The sequence below is a fragment of the Chlorocebus sabaeus genome, chromosome 7 (assembly GCF_047675955.1).
Source record: "Chlorocebus sabaeus isolate Y175 chromosome 7, mChlSab1.0.hap1, whole genome shotgun sequence".
NCBI lineage: Eukaryota > Metazoa > Chordata > Mammalia > Primates > Cercopithecidae > Chlorocebus > Chlorocebus sabaeus.
The window spans coordinates 66,394,963-66,417,196 of record NC_132910.1 but is presented as its reverse complement, the minus strand read 5'-3'; the positions used below and the strand labels follow the sequence as shown (position 1 = coordinate 66,417,196).

General features: G+C 34.6%; 1 protein-coding gene across 2 annotated transcripts in view; it reads left to right on the top strand.

The window, feature by feature from the left end:
* The window catches only part of LOC103236155 (N-deacetylase and N-sulfotransferase 4), a 290,410-nt gene that overhangs the window by 168,637 nt on the left and 99,539 nt on the right, over nt 1-22,234 (top strand). For both annotated transcript variants that reach the window (XM_007999644.3, XM_073017826.1), the window contains 2 exons: nt 9,426-9,611; nt 11,603-11,731. In XM_007999644.3, the coding sequence (XP_007997835.1) occupies nt 9,426-9,611; nt 11,603-11,731 (315 nt within the window). The remainder of the gene's footprint in view (nt 1-9,425; nt 9,612-11,602; nt 11,732-22,234) is intronic.

Here is a 22,234-nt window from a genome sequence, read left to right as displayed (position 1 = left end):
CCCACAAAAACAACCTTTCACATACTCCTCTTATTACAACTGCCACTTCAATACAATGATAATGAAATAAAAATAAAATAGTAACCACAATTTTAAATATGTGAAAATATCTACAGAAAAAAATGTAATCATCATAACAATGTTTATATATGAAAACCTAAAAGATCTGTACCCATTCCTTCTCTTCAGTGTTGCTGCATTGCACAGCCTCTGGAAAAGCATGGTAAATGTGAATGATGCCCACTGGAGTTGTTCAGTGAAAAATTTTCATAGCTATTTGAAGCAACTCTGCCCCTTGACATCATCTCTTGCTAATCTCCCCCTTTGCTAACTCTGCTGCAAAAACAGTGGAATCCTTGCTTTTCCTCAGAAATGATCAGGCTTTATCTGTGCTGTCTCCTCTGCCTGGAATAGTCTTCCTCAAATTGTCTGTATAGCTCAATCCATCACAACTTTTTATCTTAACTCAAAATACTACCTTCTCCGTTAGACGATGGCTGAGTAATCTATTTAATTTTGCAACCCATAACCCTTGATTCCACTCTATATTTCTGCTTTATTTTTCTCCATATTTCTAATCACCTTCTAATATATTACACAATTTACTCACTTCTTTTGTATGACCTTGGACTCACCCTGCTAAAATGTAAGCTCCCTGAAGGCAGGCATTTTGCTGTTTTCTTCACTGCTGTATCCTCACCGTCAATAAAATTAATTAATAAGCTATGTGCTGCACATTTTGATTGTCAATAAAGTAAGACTTCGGAACACAAAATTTAGCAAAGCAAGTGCTAAATCAACAGAAATGGCACATTTTACATAATGTGAATGAAAACTTGCTGGTTTTTCTGTTAGTCTCCTTTAAGCAGCAAAGTAGACCTTCAGCAGGGTCAAGAATATTAAAGGGATGTGTCTCAATTGACCAAAATAGCTCTACTTAGGATCGGAAAGTTCAAGACTGTAGAGGCAATGCCATTTCTATGCTATTTCTTTTTTCAAAAGAAAAATCCATTTGTAACACAGAGTCCTCCAGAGATTTGTCACCATTTGCTAGGCTTCAGTCCAAAAAGTGTCAAGACTGACCTAGCCAATTTCCAGAGTCACATAGTCATTACTTTTATCACTTATGAAAACAAGAAGACAATTTCAGTCCCCTAATCACAGTGGAAAATCGATGATTCTAGGATCATTTTCAAAGTTGACAATATGAATCCAAGTCCTTATTAAAAGGAGAAATAGATAATGAGATCTATTCTCTTTAGCACCAGTGGTACTCCCTAGAAGTTGTGCATTTAGGAGGAGAAATCAGTACTTTCAGTTCAACAAGGTACTGTTTAATGCATTATCTCTTTACTACAAGTGCATTACTTTATGCGGTCATTACTTTATTTTTTTCTTTTCACACTAATTTATTAAACACCTATGATGTGTTTCTTTGATAATATTTTTATTTCCTTTAAAATTATTTATTAAATGCCAACAATGTACCAAGCACTATGCTAAGCACTGGGGATATATTATCCCAAATATATTGTGGGCTGGTTTTACAAGTCATATTTCCTGGATTGCAAACATAGGATCATAAAAATAGAGAAAGTACCATTTGCTGGTTCTTCCCCCTCTTTTTATTGACACCTTCATCCACTTATAAAGTTTCTGCCCAGCAATTTGTGTAAAATCCAGGAAATGATTCCTGTATGTTTATGAGCCAAATCCTCTGCACTTCCATTTTTCTTTTTCTTTTCTTTTTTTTTTTTTAAAGGGAATTTCACTCTAGTTGCCCAGGCTGGAGAGCAATGGCACGATCTCGGCTCATCGCAACCTGTGCCTGCCAGGTTCAAGTGATTCTCCTGCTTCAGTCTACCAAGTAGCTGGGATTACAGGCATGTGACACTACGCCCAGCTAATTTTGTATTTTTAGTAGAGACAGAGTTTCTCCATGTTGGCCAGGCTGGTCTCGAACTCACGACCTCAAGTGATCCGCCTGCCTTGGCCTCCCAAAGTGCAGGATTACAGGCGTGTGCCACCACACCTAGCTGTCCTCTTTTATTCTCTGGCCCTCTGTGGAGTGGCCCTCCTGAAAAGTAGCTGTCAGTGCCTGACCAAAAATCCAGCAGCAGGGTGCTTCTTATGCTCACCTATCATTTCTTCTACCTCTGCATGTGAAGCTTTCGGCTATGTTTGCCCATTTTTTGAAGATGTGGTTATCTTCACAAAGGAGCACTGCAAGGCATGCTGGCACCAAGGTGCTGTGATAATCAAAATCAATCCATTGGAGCAGTGTTCTTTCAAGAAAATCTGTCCCCTTTTGTGAGGTTACCTACATTGTATGCTTTCACCATAGTGTTCATCTGTGTTCCTAGGATCTAAGATAGATTTCATAGAAACTATTTGCAGCATATCAGGTGCCAGAAGATTAGAAGTGATAATGACAATTGCAGAGGATTTAATAAGAAGACTATTTACAAAGGAATAAGTAGGGTATAGAGAAATGCTTAAGTAGTATCCTAGGACTAAACACAGTGCAGGTGGAGAGCTGTGAAATTCCAAAATTTGAAGGGGCAGAGGGGAGAAGAGATCACCAGGGTTGAGATGGAGAGAGTTATACGTGATGTGGGATTGGGGACACTTTGACAGTTGTTTTAACCTTTGATTGAAGGAGTCTGACAACTTTAGATGGCTTTGCATAAGAAGAGCTAACAGAACAAACATCTCAGCGTCACTCTTCTCTCTGATCTCCTACTAGGATTCTCCATTTGCCAGACTCAACTGGAAGCAAGAAAGCAAGAGAACCCCTTGAAACAGTTCACACACGCTGGCCCCTAAATTACACAGCAGGGTGGAAAGAGGTGGCAATGGTAACGGACAGGCCACTCTTATTCCAGATTTTAGCTCTACTCCATCTCTGTGGAATTTATTTTGGAATATACATTCCAAATAGGAATATATTTTGCTATCGGTCTAAATCTCCTCTCTGCTTCAATACTTAGCTGAAGTTTGTGGTCTTTGTGCTTTCATTTCCCCAAGTTGATATTTTTCCCAAAATGATCTATGTACCTTTTCTCAACAAATTAACACTTAAATAGAGTTCATGGCTTCATAGCCACTATTTCAAGTAGAGGAATTATTAACTCGTCTATTCCCCCCAACTATTTAATCCCCTAATATTATTAGCCTGATTTATAGATGAGAAATTTGAGGCACAGAAAAATAAATCTCTCAAGGTCATACAACTAATAAGTGGCAAAACCAAAATTCAAATCCAGCCAACCAGCCTCCAAACTCCAAGCTCTAGTACACTGTTTGGAATAAAAAATATTTTATTATGTACTTAAAATAGTCTATATAATTATGTGAAAAAGGAAATAATCTCTCTACACGAAGAGGTTAGGTTCTATTGGCAGAGATACTCAAATGTAATAAAGAAAGTTTTAATATAGAGATACTCATGTAAGACTATAAGGGCCCAAATCTACCTAACCAACCTCAGTCTAGGGTGGGAGAAAAGAATCAGAGAATGTACCCAAGAGGAAATCATTACTGATATTTGGAGGGCAAAGTTTAGTAATTTGTACTTTAACCTGAACACAACAAGGAACCACTGGATGAGTTAATGCTGGTAGATTACATAATTAGGTTATTACTTTTAAAATAACATTCTGATGGTAAAAGTGCAGATATAAATTATAGTGTAAATATACCATTTAAAAATTATTTGTATATATCAATGTATATTTAAGTGTATGAATGAATACTTATTTGTCCTGTTTTTAAGATGTAAGCTTATTATTAAACATTCAAATATTTTTATATGAATTTTATGGGAAATACACGGGATCTAGTAATGTTATCTTTTAAGGTTATCCTTAGCATATACATATATTATATAATATAATTTTTATTATATAAATTTTATTATAAAAATAAATGTAAATATTATATATAAGTATATATAAATTATGTGTGTGTATATATATATCAATTCTACTCATCTGAAACTAAAACCTACTGAAATAAACGGATTCAAGAATTCAAGATATTCATTTTTTTCGCAATAACCATTGATCAGGAGTACTTTACTCTTTTCCATATTTTATGAGATTATGACCTTGTTTGGAATACTTTTGATTCTGAAGTTCACACTTATTAACTGTTATTTAAAATCCATTACAAAAATCATTATTGGAAGCATCAATACTAATTTCCATTTGATTATTTTGTGTATGGGAAAAATTTACCAACATAAAGTCAGTGGGTCAAAAACTTGCTTGTGCAGCCATATCACTAGAAATATGACTGTAACACAAGCAGTAATTATCCACATTCCATTCTTATCAAAAGCTTCCTAGACACAATTTATTATATTCAATTGCATTTATCCAATTACTAATAATAGCCCGAGGAAGATTAAAATTGTAGTCCCCTAAATATAAATTTCTTATTTTAATTTCAATATCTATTAAATAAATGTTAGTAGGATGAAGACTTCAACCTCTATAGACATTCGTGTCAAGGATATCATTCTTTTCTGCTAGGAAAATGCCTACAAGTTAAAATTAATAATGTATTTTTTAAAAAATTAAATAATCTTAGGTTAAAATTCAACCAAAATTAAGACACTTCTATCTGATTTCAACAATTGTCTCCAGGTTTCAAACTTCATGAAGGTAGAAGCCCTATCTTAGACCCAGTGTATCCCCAGTACTTAGCAAAGTGATTGACATAAGTCATGAACTGAAAAACAATTATTTCAAATGTAGTTGAACTTAATTGTTTTGATGTGCATTTGGTATTTTTCATTTAAATGACTGTAGTCTCCTATTTTCTATACAGTATTCACTGGCTACTCAATACATGACATTTAACAGTCACATACATTACATAATAGTATCCAGCTAGCAAAATAGGTATTTACTATGTTAATCATCTTTATAGGATAAGTATTGAGCAGTGTTTTACCAATTTCTTCCTCTGTTTTCTTAGAATTTAAACCAATAGACATCTCACAAGAAGCTCTTAAATCTTTTTATACTTATTAGAAATGGACAAAGATCAGCTCTAGCAGTCAGGTTTCCAAGCGTTTAAAGTGACATGAGCCACTTTAAGTTATTTTAAACAAGAAGACTTTATTTAATGATTTCAATGCTTCCAAAATCTTCGGAAGGACTCGTGAAGCAGATTCTATTCTGTACTCTGCAGGTACTCTCAGAACCATATAGAACTGGTTCCCTGGGGGAGCTGCCATTTCTGAGACTACCACAGGAGCTCTGTTAAAAACAATAAGTCTCTGCCACTGCCCTGAAAATGGGCACCAAATATTGCTGGAAAAAACCTGCTAATTTGCAAGAACTTGCTGCCAGCAACAGGAGCCAGAGCTGCCAAAATTGAGGATTTGACTTCCTACTGCCTTCTGACACTGGTCCTGAGTACTTCTAGTAGGCTGAAACTCATTTTCATAAAAAATGATAGCTGCAGAGGAGTCTGAGAAATGTAGACTTTGTTTTATAACCTCTCCAAGCGGGGGGGGGAGTGAACAGGAGATCCAGTTTAGAAACATGCATATCAAAATCAATTCCCTTTTGTAAGTCAAGTGTCTTCATTCATACTTTGAGGAGGGGAGGGGTCACAGTAGAAGCAACTTAGTGAAAAAGCCAAAGCAAAGACGATGAATCTAGACAAATTGGGTAGAAGTATAGCTCTGACACTTGTGAATATAAGCCAGTTATATGCCTTCCCTGAGCCTCTGTTTCCACATTTTAGAGGAGCATCCAGTCCTCCTCACAGAATGATTACGAGAATCATATTAGACATAAATGTAAAAGTACTTCATAAATATTGATACAGACATGAGGCAGGAAAATACTAGGTAGAAGAGGGAGGTTCCGAACAAGGGCCACACCCTCAAGCCTGGGACCGCGGCGCAAAGTGAGAACATGCATTCCTGTTTTCCCATTTGAATCTTGCTTTTTGGCCTGCTCCGCACCCCATCCTGTACCCATAAAAACCCCAGGCTCTACTGGCAGACGGGCAGCAGAGCCGGAGAGCCGCTGAGCAGCAGAGCAGAGCAGCAGAAGAGAGAAGAGAAAAAGCAGCTGAATGCCAGAGAGTAGCAATTTGACTTCAGAGGGCCAGCTTGACAGCAGGACTCTGGAGAAGTGTTCGGCCACGGACAAACTGAATAAAATCCCCCACATTCACCACCCTTCAATTCCTTCATGCGACCTGATTCTTCCTCGACACTGGACAAGAACTTGGGTACCAAGAGGGTGGGTGCAAAAGGCTGTCACCTGACCTTCCACTGAGCTGTTAAGCCATCCATGGAGGGCAAAGCTAAAAGAGCACACTGCAGCTATCCTGCCGGTGCCCAGAAGCACTCATGCCGGCCTCTGCACCTGCTCATTCACCTGCATGCTCCCCGTCCTGTGAGGAATTGAGAGCTGTGGGCTGAGTACACGAGCCAACCCAAGGGGACTATCCCATTTCAATACCAGGTACTAAGCAATTAAAAGAAGATATGATCAGTAGGAGTTATCAAGGCAAAATTAAATGACGTTATATTTCAGTTGCTGTTACAGCTTCAGTGCTAAATACATTTTATTTTATTCTAATTTTTGAAAAATGGTGATCTTTTTTATATAGTAAGTTACTGCAATGTCTCATTTCACAACCAACTGGGATTTAATGGACTGGAAACATTAGATCAAGTTAAATCCCTCTAAATATTTGTGGTATCATGTCTTATTGTAGTATAGACTCCATAGATCCTATAAGAGACATTGTTCTAATAAATAATTAAAGCCATATTTGAATTTATTTGTTTTCTGTCATTTATGTGTCTATTTTTATAGAGTATCGAGTGCTTCCTATATTTACATTGGAAGGCTTTTCAAATTTTGTAATTTTTGTGATCTTGTGGAGATATGGTGCTTGGTTGATTTTCTAGTTGGTCAAGTCTCTGCGAAGTAGATTTTAAGCCCTGGACAGTAAAGAATAGAAGCTTCTCGGTCAGTAAGCCCCATAATAACAGCTAAAGAGTTGCTAGGGAATTACTTCTCACTTTGTGTTGTCATTTAGATTGAAAAAGCATAAACTCATAATTATGTAGTGTGATTTACTATTTTAATTGAGCTCCAGTTGCCAGTGTGATAAGATGACCTTATAACAGTATAACACTGGACCCCTAGAAATCAATAAATATAGTAGAATTCTTTTACTGCCTCCTCCTTCCTACTCACCAAATCAATCGCTTTTTACCTTTTGTTTTTTATGAAAATTCTTCAATTCATTTTATTACCTATCAAAAGTGAAATGTCTCTTTTTTTTTCCTGAGGGATATAGTTGTTTGATATTTCAAAACTTTTTTGCTGATTTTATTTTTCATTGTTTTGTATCCAGGACACTCACATACTCTATCTAACCTTCTAGGCCCCAAATTTAGAGTAAAATTTATACAGTTGTAGAGAATGAGGACTAACAAAGTGATTAGTAAAGACTATTAGGATTTGTACACTGTTGATTTTGTCACTTTTCACATTGTGGGACAAGTTTTATAAAACCTCAGTATGAATCACTTGAGAGAGTAAAAAGGAGAATAACAGGTTTGATTCCCTTTTCTTGTGAATCAGGAGCACCTCTCTAGGCACATTCATACAAATTCTATTTACCAGACAGAGAAGCTTGGACACGCTTGTCTCTAGATTTTTCTCATAAAGTACATCTGTGTCTCACACCCAATGCATCCACAAGCTTGCAACGTCATGGATGCTGGAGGATTGCTTATCCTCAGAACACCTTGTGATCACTCACTGGGGAGCATGGAACAAACCTGAGAGAACTAAGGCTGTCCCAGTACATGTCTCCGAATGATATCAGGGTAACAACTGTTGCCTGTCCTCTCTGGTAGTTTCCAAGTACTGTTATTACTGGACTTTTCCAGCTTTGCCTTGCATTGGAAACACAAGTGCTAGGAAAAAGTATTTTTCTTCTGCACAGATCAAGAAATGAAATTTTCCCCAGTGTCTAGCAAAAGACTCTAGTTCATTTTACAGTATTGATTTCATAATTCAGTCTTCTACAGAGTCATTTACTGTAATAGATGTTAGAAAACACCCATAGTCTTGAAGAAAGAGAGGTGACTTTGGCTATACAATGAGGGTCATTACATGAAAGGAAGAATGATGGAGACTTGTGAAAAATTTAGGGTTCATCTTCTGAGCTGAGTGTAGTTATGACTAAGGCATTGTAGATATGTGCTCCATTCACTATTTGCTTATTATACCAGACTGAATTCTTTTCCTATGCTGGGTACCATGTAATAGAAAATATAAATGGCAATTGTCAAGTCAACACTTTTGTGTTCTGTTTATTGATTCAATCAGCTTTCATATATGACTGTGCATTGTCATTTATAACCTCAATTGATGACATTCAATCCTACAAGGAGTCTTTTAAAGCAGATAAGCATTTAAAGGGAGGGATATAAAGAAGCAGAAATTAGAAAACTGCAGATCTATTTTATGTACCTAGCAATATAATCCCATTCTTTGACAATTTTTTTTTATATTCTTGTTTAAATTTATACTTGTTTTCTTTTCGAGTTGACAGTTTACCCAGGAATCTCATAGTTAAGTGTAGGTTTTATAAAAATAGATTGAGTTGTTTAGGTTCAAAACCAAGGAGAAAATCTTAACCTTTACCTTTCCTTTACCCTGGGTGTCTAAAACATCACTGGATCTTGTATGGTATTAATCTCTTGCCTTTGAATCTGACCATAAATAATTGAATTTAGTTACCTCTCTTCACCTAATTGGCACCATAGAAGTCGTTTCCTAATGCATAGCCTTTATTCATTTTTTCCCCCTTACAGTTTATCTTACCATGTTGTCACTCAGAGCAGATCTTGGTCCTCCAGGCTCAAAGGGCTTCCTTATCTACCTTGTTGAAATCAAATTAATCCCAAATCCTTCAGTTTAAATGTAAAAGCTCACCACTTCATTATTCATACTTACCTTTCTGATTTTCTTCAACACCACACACACATACACACACAACACACACACATGTACACATGCACTTTCATCCTTCATATTTGGGCGCTTCCTCAAATGACACCTTTCCCCACCCCCCACATTTATCTGAGGAAGGGCTAATTTCACTTCTTATCTTCCCCCAAAACTTTACATATTCAAAATTTTAAATTAATCTCACCCACACACCACATGCCCGAAGTAATGACTATATCTGTTATGCCTTCAGAGTTCTATAAGATTATGAGCTGCTTGAAGATAAAACCTCTACCTTGCTGGATTTTTAATTCTCAAATTTAGCATAGAGTTCAATGTATTCTAAATGGATGTTGGTGGAAATGATTTTCACTGAATTAATTGGCCATGTTCCATCATGATGTTGCTCTGGCTTTCTTTTAGGAACATGGAATACCAATCAACATGGGCTATGCTGTGGCCCCACATCACTCAGGGGTCTACCCGGTTCACATTCAGCTGTATGCAGCTTGGAAGAAGGTCTGGGGTATTCAAGTCACCAGCACTGAAGAATATCCACATCTGAAACCTGCCCGGTACAGAAAGGGCTTCATTCACAATAGCATCATGGTGAGCACAAAGGGCCATGTATATTAAAAGATGTTAATATCTACATGTGGAATGAAAACAGAGGGCCCTTTCCTCTAAGGATGTAACCTCAAACCTCTTTTACATGATTATCGGAAATGACCAACATATCTCAACGGTGACTGGTTATGCATTAACACATCTTTTGGCTATAGGCTTGCTCCTAAGCTGTGGAGTGGCTTTGGCAAATCTAAAACAAGCTGAAACTAAGAGGAATGAATTATGTATAGATTATCCACTGTAGTTTCAGTGTTGAAATTTTGCCTGGGGGATCTGTACTTTTCCTAGGAAATTTCTCATTATCTATTTGGTTGAGTGGTTTTACTGAGAGTTTTACAGGCAGAGTAAGGCTCCACGGATCAAGAAAACACCTCTCAAGTTGTTATTCTATCAACAGACAGAATGTAACAAATAGCATCTGAGAGTTAAATTTATCCACTCAGTTTATTTTGGCTTTCAGACACACAAAAGTATCTAAGAATACTGCTCTTTTTTGTTTTTGTTTTTGTTTTTGTCTTTTCCTTACATACTCCAAAAAGGGAGGTATGTGTTTTTCTTTTCAGATATAGTAATTGAAAAATAATAGGATGTAGGAATCCTATAAACACCAATAAAACCAATTGGATTTTAGATGGCAATTTCAATCATTCATTGATAAAAAAATATATATTACTCACTTTGCGATAAAATAGCCTATTTTAAAACAAGTATCCCTACTTCTAGTGACTTAGATGATGTTTTCATAATTAGTTGCCAAGATCAGAGCATTGGTTTACAAACTATTTTCATTCATTTAAATATTTACACCTTCCTAATTCATTATTCTTATTGCTGTTAAATCCATCTATCATCTATCTATCTATGATTTATTTTTCTATCTAACCACTATCTGTGAGTATAGCAACCGCACACACACATATCTAACCAGAGCTGACACACAATATTTATTAGTCGTGAAGCTTTATTTTATTGTAAATTGGTACCAGAAGGCCTGAAGAAGCCTCAAATTTAAGAGAAGCTATTGTAATGCAAATAGTGACATTGATGGCCATAGAAATCCAGAAGGTATAAACAGAATTACTCACATAATTTCAAATCATAGTGAAAATACTCAGGTTTCTCTTTACCATTCCTTTATCTTCTGTGTCCAAAACATCACTGGATCTTGTATGGCATTAATTCCTTGCCTTGAATGACCATTCAACATATTATGAAATAAAAGCATTCTTTTTAACCAATATTATATGCATTAATTTACTTTAAATTTAAGATTAACCCTTATGATAATTAAGCAAATAATTAAAAAAAAAAAAAAAAACTCTAGGCAATTAGATGCATTTGTCCATTAAATTACCAGTAGTTTGTTATTCAAAATATGATTTTGGAATAAAATTACTTATTTGCTTTCTTTATTAAACATTCAGATTTACAGAAGAAACAACCACAAAATATACCAGAAGTAATCACTAAATAATTTGACTCTTATGTGATAAAATTTAAATTCAGAGTGTAGTGAAAACAAAGTTAGTGCGGAAGGGGTTATGAAAACCGATTGTTTGAATCCCAGAACTTGAATACCTTTACAATGCAGGACTTGATTTTAGAAGCAAGGAGAGTGATGACCTAATGGCATGAAAGATGTAACCTTGGAGAATTTCCATCTTTGGATGAAATTAACCCTAAGAAGGCTTTGCGTTTTCCCTAATCATTTAACATAACACAGGTGGTGGGTTAGATTTATAAAACCAACTGAAAATTATTTTACCTTTATTTTTTATGCCTTCGATATGGAAACTTCCTTAATATTTACAGAATTACACCAACATAAACTTGTGATTATAATAAGATTTTGACTTTAGCAACCAAGAAAATCCAATAGGAAATTACAATTTGCAGATTCTAAAGTTATGAGATAGTGGTGAAGTTCTTAATTAAATCATGTCCGTGTGCTGTTTTTCCCCTCTTTTACTCAGGTCCTCCCTCGACAGACTTGTGGGTTGTTCACTCACACTATTTTCTACAAAGAATATCCAGGAGGACCCCAAGAACTGGATAGAAGTATCAGAGGAGGTGAACTTTTTCTCACAATCCTTCTAAACCCAGTATGTATTCTATGCATGCATCTTACAATAAGATTAGCCTTTTCAAATGTGTTTTATTTTCCTGTCTTTTAAACTAAATAATATTTATTTTCTTTATTTACAGCACATCTTACTGGTCATGCATTTAAATCTACATTAAAATACTTTTATTGATGACATTTGACTTTGGGGACTGAATTTTCAGTAGATTTGATTACAAAGTCAGGGTTTTTACTTTGTAATGTGGGTAGTGAAAATTTATTTCTAGCAGTAAAAGAGTAGCAATGTTTTCCACTGTTATTTTTTTCAAGTGAGGTCTTTCAGCTTTATGAAGGTACAATTGACAAATAAAAATTGTTTATTTTTACAGTACAACATGATGCTTTGCTATATGTAGACATTGTGAAATAATTAAATCAACCTAATTAACATACTATCATCTCTCATTCTTATTATTTTTGTAACAAGAACATTTAAAATATTTATTATCTTAGCAATTTTTAAGTATAAAATATATTATTATTAACTATTAACTTATTTATCCCATCTAACTGGAACTTTACTCCCTTCCACGAACTTTCCCTCAGCCACTGGCATCCTACTTTCTGGATCTATGAGTTCAACTTTTTTTCTTGTTTTTGTTTTTTTGAGAGGGAGTCTCGCTTTGTAGCCCAGGCTGAAGTGCAATGGCGAGATCTCCTCTCACTGCTAGCTCCGCCTCACGCCATTCTCCTGCCTCAGCCTCCCGAGTAGCTGGGACTACAGGCGCCCGCCATCACGCCTGGCTAATTTTTTGTATTTTTAGTGGAGACGGGGTTTTACCGTGTTAGCCACGATGGTCTCAATCTCCTGACCTCATGATCCGCCCACCTCGGCCTCCCAAGAGTTCAGCTTTTTTAGATCTTACATATAAGTGAGATCATGAAGTATTTGTCTTCCCGTGCCTGACTTACTTAGCTATGTCCTCCTGGTTCATTTATGTTGTCACAATTCACAAGATTTGCTTCTTTTTTAAGGATGAATGATATTTTATTTTATATATAGATACATACATGCACCACATTTTATTTATTAATTCATCTGTCAATTGATACATAGATTGATTCCATATTTAGGCTATTGTGAATAATGCTGCAATGAACATGAGAATGCAGATGTGTCTTGAACACACTAATTTCATTTCCTTTGGCTATATTCCCAGTAAAGGGATTGTTGGATCATATGGTAGTTTTTAAGGAATCTCTATAGTATTTTCCATAATAGATGAAGTAATTTATATTTCTACCAACGGTGGTCAAATGTTCCCCTTTCTCCACATCTTCGCCAACTTTGTTATCTTCAATCTTTTTGATAATATTCATTTTAATAGGTGTGAGGTGATATTTCATTATGGTTTTAATTTGTATTTCCCTGATGATGAATGATGTTAGGATTTTTTCATATACCTGTTGGTCATTTGTATTTCTTCCTTTGAGAAATATCTTTTCAAATATTTTGCCCATTTTTAAGGGAGGTTATTCCTTTTCTCACTATTGAGTTGTTTGAGTTCCTGATATGTATTTTGGATATTAAGCATTTGCAGATATATGGTTTTAAATATTTTCTCTCATTCCATAGGTTGTCTTTTCAGTCTATTATTTATGTTCGTTGCTGTGCAAAAGCTTTTTAGCTTAATGCAATCCCATTTGTTTATTTTGCTTCTGTTGTCTGGGCTTTGGGATTTATATACAAAAAAAAGAAGAAGAAGAAGAAAAAGAAAAAATCAATGCCCAGTCCAATGTCAAAAACTTTTTTCCCTATACTTCCTTCTAATAGTTTTCCAGTTTCAGGTCTTTGATTTAAGCCTTTAGTCCATTTTGAGTTGATTTTTAAATATGGTGTGAGATAAAGGGCTAATTTTGTTCTTCCCTATGTGGATATTCAATTTTCCCAACATCTGTTTATTGAAGAGACTGTTATTTCCTCATTCTGTGTTCTTGCAACCTTTGACAAAAATCAATTGACTGTAAGTGCATAGATTTATTTCTGGACTGTTTGCTTTGTTTCAGTGGTCTTTATGTCACTCTTTATGTCAGTACCTTGCTGTTTTTATTGCCATAGCTGTGTAGTATGGTTTGATGTTAGATAATATGATGTCTTCAGCTTTCTTCTTGTTTCTCAAGATTGCTTTGACTATTCTGGGTCTTTTGTGGTTCCATAGAAATTTTAGAATTGTTTTTTATATTTCTGTGAAAAAGTCATCAATATTTTGACAAAAATTTCATTGAATTGGTAGATCATTGTGAGTAATATGGATATTTTAGCAATACTAATTCTTCCAATCCTAAGTATTTTTTTGATGCTATTGTAAATGGGATCCTTTTTGTCTCTTTTTCAGATACCTTGTCAGTGTACAGAAACTACTGTTTTTGTACGTTGATTTTGTGTACTGCAACTTTACTGAATTTATTAGTTTGACAGTTTTTTCAAGGAATATTTAGAGTTTTCTACATAAAAGATCATGTCATCTGCAAACAGAAACAATTTAACTTTTTTCTTTTCCAATTTGGGTGTATTTTTTTTTTCTTTCTCTTGCTCAGTTTTTCTGGCTAGAACTTTTATTATTATATTGAATAGAAGCAGTTGGGGTGAACATCCTTCTCTCGCTCCTGATCTTAGTAGAAAAGCTTTCAACTTTGTACAAGTAAAGATGACATTAGCTGTGAGTTTGTAATATATGGCACTAATTGTGTTGTGATGCATTTTTATACCTAATTTGTTGAGCTTTTTATGATGAACGGATGTTGAATTTTGTTACATGCTTTTTCTGCTTCCATTGAGATGATCATATGATTTTTGTCATTCATTCGTCTTATTAATATGGCTTATTGCACTTATAGATTTGCATATGTTGAAACATTTTTACATCCTAGGGATAAATCCCACTTGATTATGGTGTATTAACATTTTGATTTGCTATTGAATTTGGCTTGTTAGAATTTCATTGAGAATTTTTGTCTCTGTGTTTGTCAGAAATATTACCCTATAATTTTCTTTTCCTATAGAGCCCTTAACTGGCTTTGATATCAGGGTAATGCTAGCTTCATAAAATGAGTTTGGGAGTGTACTCTCCTCTTAAATTTTTTGCAAGAGTTTGGGAAGGATTTGGTGTTAATTCTCTAATTTTTCTTTTTTTTATTTTTGGTAAAATACATCAATGACACTGTTAAGTCCTGAGCTTTTCCTTGCTAAGAGACCTTTAATTACAATTCATTCTCCTTACTCGTTATTGGTCTGTTCAGATTTCCTGTTTCTTCATGGTTCAATCTTGGTAGGTTGTATCTTTTTGGGAATTTATCCATTTCTTCTAGGTTAACCTGTTAGATATATCATTGTTCATAGTAGTCTGTTATTGTCCTTTGCGCTTCTGTGGTATTAGTTGTAATATCTCCTCTTTCTCATTTTATTTGAGTCTTCTCTCTTTTTCCCTTAGTCTAGCTAAATGCATGCTAATTTTATTTATCTTTTTCAAATTCCAACTCTTAGTTTCATTGATCTTTTATATTTTTCTAATCTCTATTTTATTTATTTTTGCTGCAATACTTATTTTTTTCTTCTTTCTGCTGACTTTGGACTTATTTTGTTCTTCTTTGACTAGTTCCTTGAGATATGAAATTAAGCTTCTTATCTGATATCTTTCTTTTTTCTTAATGTAGGCATTTAGTGCTATTTTCCTCTTAGAGCTATTTCACAACTTCTTCACAAAACCAGTTGGTAAATTCTAGCACTGCTACAAAGAAATTAGACTGCATCTCTAAATAATTTGTTTCTCTTATGATAGTCAGGAAAACCACATATACCTGATGTAAATGATGAGTTGATGGGTGCTGACGAGTTGATGAGTGCAGCATGCCAACAAGGCACAAGTATACATATGTGACAAACCTGCACGTTATGCACATGTACCCTAGAACTTAAAGTATAATAATAATTTGAAAAAGAAGCATATGTTTAATATAATAATTAAATATTATGTAATATCTCATTTGGCTTCTATTTTTTAATTATAGTAATGAAATATTGATATGTGAATCTCTAGCCAAAAATTAAAAATCGTAATTTTATCAGAGGAGCCTATTAGGCCCATAAGTTGAGTTTGCTTGTGGCTAGAGATCTCAGTAGGCACACTTATTTCAGTTTCTAAAAGTGGCCACAATATAAAGCTGAATTAAAACTAGACAGCTTTGTATTATCTTTGTATACTTGGATGACCTGAAGCTCATTTTTTAAATCTTTGCTGATTTTTCTTAATCTAAAATAGAGAGCTTGACCCTTTTGTGTGTGTGTCTTTTCATCTTTTATAGTTGTAATTTTATTTCCTGTTATAAATAGAGGTACGATGGTATAGCAGTGTGGGAATCCCAACATTATATAATGTTGTGATTATTTCAGCTTTCTAATTTCTTCTCCTGTAATGATTCCATTTTTGAGGTCTTAGGAAAGCATGTCCTCATTCATATCCCAGTATATACAGAAAATATGAAATAGTGAACCTTATGCTATGCCCACTTTGTTTCATGGAAGAAAGTCTTATACTTGAATAAAAAGATACACTTTGAACAAAGCTATAGCTAAGTTGGCTATGGTAAAGCTCTAGGTGTGTTTAAAATAAATTACATTAGATAATTCATATACACTATTTTAAATTCCTAAAAAAAATAAAAACTCACATTGTATGAAAATAGAAACTTCTAAATTTGATGGGAAGATAGGAAAGTGAGGGCAAATATGCTTTGTCAGGTTATGAGTAATTAAACTGTCTTCCCCTACAACTGCATGACTATTAAAAACAAAACAAATCAAAAGGTCTGTTGAGTATAATGGCACCACATTTGGAACAGGAGCGTGGATGCTCTATGATCTTTAGCAAGAAACTTCATTTCTCAGAACTTGCTTGTACTTCTGAATAACAAGCTAGTTGAATTAATCCTCAATGTACCTCAAAAATATTCCTACCAAACCTATATCTGAGATATCTCAATTTTTGTGCATATTTCAAAATGGACATCTTTTGTATATATATTTTTAAAAAATCAAGGATATTCTAAAATAATTTTTAACAATTGAGATGTAAACATTAATTAAAGCAAGTGGAAACCTCTCTCTTCATTCCTTTCCTTAGCGAGAATTTAATCTCAGCAGAGGTAAGGGTCACTTCATCATACCCTTTTCATTCTGGGGCTACATTCCTGACACATATCTTCCCTAGTCATGTCCTTAGGGTAAGTCAGTAATTTTCAGCACACTGGCCATTGCCTCCCCTGGAACTCCTGTCCAAGTGTGATTGTTACTGGTGTTTATTACTTGAATATTTGTCTGACTATTTGTCAATAAAGACATAGATTATGCATCTGTTTTTAAATATTTTGAACCCAGTGTCCCTCATAGAGCCTAATTTGGAGATTTGTACTTAAAATAAATTTCAAGATTTTAAATAACATAAAAGACTATTTGACTTCTAGTATTTCCATGTTTACCACTTGTGAACTAACCAAACTATACTAAGTTTTATAAACTTCACTTTTAAAAGCTTATCATTGCTACACAGATTTATTTTAATTTTAGGCAGAATAGGATAATCAAAGATGGGGAGTTTCAGGAGGCTTCTTCTATCCAGTCACAAACTATACTTGCTTTGTCATTGTAAATTGATGGTGAGCTCAAAATATGATACATAGGTAAATGATAGAGACCAGGATAGACACAGCAGGAATAGATGGTCAAGAGGGTCAAAAGGGTCAGTAGTATGGATAAGATAGCACATCCTAATATGGGATGAAGTATAGATCAAGTAAACAGTAGTCCAGAAAGATGACTGTTTAAGGAACAATGTTGCTCAAAACAAGGACTATGTGTCGCCTCAAGCAGTCTGAGTAGATACTGCTCAGATCTCAAGGGAAACAGACTACAGGTAGCATCTGGTAGAGCCCAGGCCAAATGGAGCTTACTTCCCAGCCTTCATAGGGAGAAGTTATCAGATGCCTTAGATGGGGTTCTCCAGAGAAACAGACCCAATAGGATTTAGATAGATAGATAGATAGATAGATAGATAGATAGATAGATAGATACATAGATACAGAGAGAGAGAGAGAGAGAGAGAGAGATTATAAAGAAGTGGCTCATGCAATTATGAGGGCTGTCAAGACCCAAGATCTGATACACAGTCGAGAAGCTGGGGAGACCCAGGAAAACTGATGGGACAGTTCCCATCCAAATGCCAGCAGTCTCAAGACCAGTGAAAGCCAAGATTGCACTTAGAGTCCAAAGGCAGAGAAGAAAAAACAGTGTCCCAAAGTGAAGGCAGTCAAGCAGAAGGAAATTCCTTTTACTTAGCTTTTTTGTTGTATTCGTGTCTTCAACAGCTTGAATGAAGTCTACCCACATTACAGAGGACTATCTGCTTTACCCAATACAAGGGTTGTGCACTGGACTAATTAAAATGTTATTCTCATCCAGAAACACCCTCATGGACACACCAAAATAAGGTCTGACCAAATATCTGGCCATTTCATGGTCTGGTGGTCAGGCTGACACATAAGATTAACCATCACACCAGATGAGGAACTTAATGTGGGAGGCAGACTTGGAGTGAGTGAAAGAAAATGGGGAACACAAAGAAAGATGAAGTGAACAAAAGAAAAGACAATTCACACTTGGTTTTTCTCCGTGTAAGTGTCTTCTCATAAACAGAGAGGTGATGGGCTATGATTAATACTTACCTCACTAATGTTGAGAAAGTAAATATTGCGGCTTCTTGATGATGGGTTACTATTTTGAGTTTAAGGTTCCAACAAGGCCGGCAAGGAGGAAGCCAGGAATGGTATGAGGAAAGAAGTAACCAGAAAAAGAAAACAATAAGCCAGCCTTCTCTGTTCCATTCTTTTCTTCTAATCATCACTTAATTCTTTGTCAGAGTAAAGAATATTTTCATATCTTTCACCCAAACCATGCTGAAGAAAGAACTATAAGTTAATTAATTTGAAAATTAAAATTATTGATATGAAATAATATGCTGACTCTGAAGAATATTTCTATTTAACCGAGCTGACTTTTAAAGGGGAGATCCATGAATACATTATTCTAGGTATCAAAGTCCCAGGAGAAATGTGTTTTTAGTGGGAAGTATTCAACATACATGTAATCACCCAGAGACTACCATTTTCTCTACCTACTTTCCCAGCTGACTCTCAGTGTGTAAAAGTGATGTTTATAGGAACTTATAAGTAGAAGAGGTGATCAATAATGTTAGAATAAATTCTAAAACATAAAAGTCAATCTATACTAGATTTCCTTTTCAATTAATCATCTATACTTTAATCTTATAGAAATGCTATAGGCACAATGTATGACGTCTCTCTTGGATGGTAATTTTGTCTGTGGATTTGAAAATGATTGATAGTTTTCTGTACTTAGTATTGTTGTTTTTGTACGTTTATCAGTGGATGAATAAGGACATACTAGCTTGACACAAAGCTGACAGTGAAAGTAAATACACCAGACAGATTATGATATTAATATCTAGTTTTGGTTAGCATAGTAGAATAAAAAAATCAAATCTAACAAGGTGAAATTTAAAAGGAAATAATGAAAAGCCTCTAATCATTTTAAAACAAAATAATAATATAATTTCACGATTATATAAGGATAAATATTATATAAGGATAAATTAAATCTGTCAGAAAGTTGTGTGGGCTGCAATCATGACATATTAAGTTCCCTGTTGTTGAAACTGTCCAAACAGAAATTTTGTAGAAATGTGAAATCTATTACTGAGCTTCTAATATCTCATCTTATACTAAGAATATGTGATTTCTATGTTCTTATACAATTAAATCGTGGCTACATCTCTCTCACTGTAAAACACACACACACACACAAATCAAGTTAATTTTAAATAGTACAAGCATTATAAATCTGGATCTAATCTATAATTATAAGATCGGAGGAAATGGGGAAATGGTAGTTTGTCAACATATTTAATAATTAAAGGATGAGATAAAATTGGAAGATATCTAATGGTAGATATATTGAGGGAAGTAGAGAAAAAAAGACCTTCCCATTACTTGTATACTGAAATATAATTTCCAGATTTTGCAGGACCATTTTGAATTTTGATTAGTAGTTACTGAATTCATATGTATGTAAGCATCCTATGAGGTTAATAAAAGCTGGAAAAAATATATGAAGGAATGTCCTGGAATTTCCCCCTCTAGAGTACTTTAAAATAGAATCAACAACTCTATAGTTCTTTCTTATCGCCTTGGGAATTCATCTGCCTAAAGGAAGGAGACTGGATTAAACAACCTTGAAAAGTTTCACATTTTGTTTTTCTGGTTTATAACATCTACAACTTTGCTCTGCAGTCCAAAAGGCAAATGCCACAACAAAATCAGTATTGTTTCTTTCCTCCTTCAGCTTCCAGTTTGAGGATTCACATTATTTTGTGTTGGCCCCTTCTACAATACAACTGTATCTATTCTGTGTTCGAAAGTCTCTGATATTTTTTTCTTTCTGCATTTTCAACAGTTTTTTTTTTTTTTTTTAAATTCTGACTCTTACTGGCATTCAGAGATATATCTTGTTTTCATAGTTTGACAAATTTCAAAACATGTCATTATTTTGTAATCTACCATAAAACAGAAAATATGAGTTGGAATAAAGTTTTACATCTTGATTCACATATGAACTCCTGTTACTATTATGTATTATATTTTTTGATTCAGCCAACTACAAGGAATGGGGTTTCTGATTTCCCTGGATACCAAGTTGCTTTGCCCAAATGAGCCTAACAATTGAAAATTAAATGATCTGAGGGCCATTTGAATGGGATTTCAAAAGCATACTTTGACATCTGTCTATTTAACATTCAGATAACTCTCTCTTATTTTTCTTAGATTCTTAGCATGTCTTCATCACATATTGATATTTTTCTGCACTGTTCCACACTTGTCAAATACTAACATGTATTTCCCTGGTGCCGAATCCTTCCTGTATTTTCACATAATCTTTGTTCAGACAGGAAGAAATATAATTTAATCATGTATGAGGTGAAACAGCTTACACCAGGTAGTCCACCATCATTCAAGTTGAGACACTACCCTATAAAATATGCAGCAACTGAAAATAGTCAAAACAATCGGGAGTCTTATCAGATGGTTTCCACAATAAATATAAAAGCTTGAAATTAGTATGTCCTACAGGATTTAATTTTTCTACTCATTTTAATTTCATGCTACACAAAGAGCAACATAAAAATAGAATTTTCTGTTTTCTTGACAAATAAGTTTCAAGAGGCTCAGATTCTAGAATGCTCTAAAATAGCAGTTCAGGAGCCAGAAAAGTTATTACACTTTTCAAAGTTCAGAGCATTGCCTAGACTCACTAAACCTCACCTATTCTGTTGGCCACTTGCAAATTCAGGTGAACAAAAAATATGTGCCTGAAAGAGTGGTGTACTTGAAATTGACAGTAGAGTATAATGGAACTGCAATGATAAACTTCTCCGTGTGCTGTCTGCTGAACTTTCATACACCTAGTCTGGTTAATGAGCTTTCCTTCTCCGTGTATATCAATCTCTGAGTTCATGGAATCTAATAGCAGGTGCAGTACATTATGGATTAGTGCCGGCTCTTCAGACAGGTTAGAGAAAAGGCAGCTGTGAGGCACAGGATAACATCAACATAAAATAACCTGAAACCAACTTTGAGGAGTTCTGTTTAATGCTAAAATAATATAGAGCTGGATATGCAAGGTAATTTACAATAAACTATTTTATGTGCAGATCAACAAAATAAAATGCAAGCAATATCCCAAGTCTGTAGCAGATTATAAAGAACTGATTACTGATATCAAGGTATCCAAGTATTCTTTGATGATTTTGGCTTTGATTTCCTATAAACTCTGTGGTTCAAAGAAAATTATGACAATGAGATAATATTCCACGGAGAGCAAAGCAATTATATATTCCATCAAAATATACATCTTCATAAAATAGTATATTAATATTTCTAACTTGGAGACCTAGGAGATTTTCTACATGTGTTCCAGGAGGATTTATATTTTTCTTTATCTTTTTTATTGATACATAATAGATGTACATATTTTGGTGGTGCATATGATAATTTAATGCATTCTGTATAATTTGGAAAGATTAAATCAATGTAATTGGGATATCCATTACCATAAATACTTGTCTTTTCTTTATGCTAGCAACATTGGAATTATTCTTTTTGAGCTACTTTGAAATACATAACAGGTAATGTAAACTATAGCCACCCTACTAATTTATCAAGCACTAGATCTTACTTCTTCTATCAAACTGTATGTTTGTACCCATTAATCAACCTCTCTTCATCCCCTAGCCCCTCTCCCGAACTCAAGGGTATTTATTTTTATAGAAATTAACTTCTAACTTTCCTACTATAGTGAAATCTACTTCTCAAGACAGGGACTTTGAAGCAATTAATGTTATTGGGAGCTCTGGGG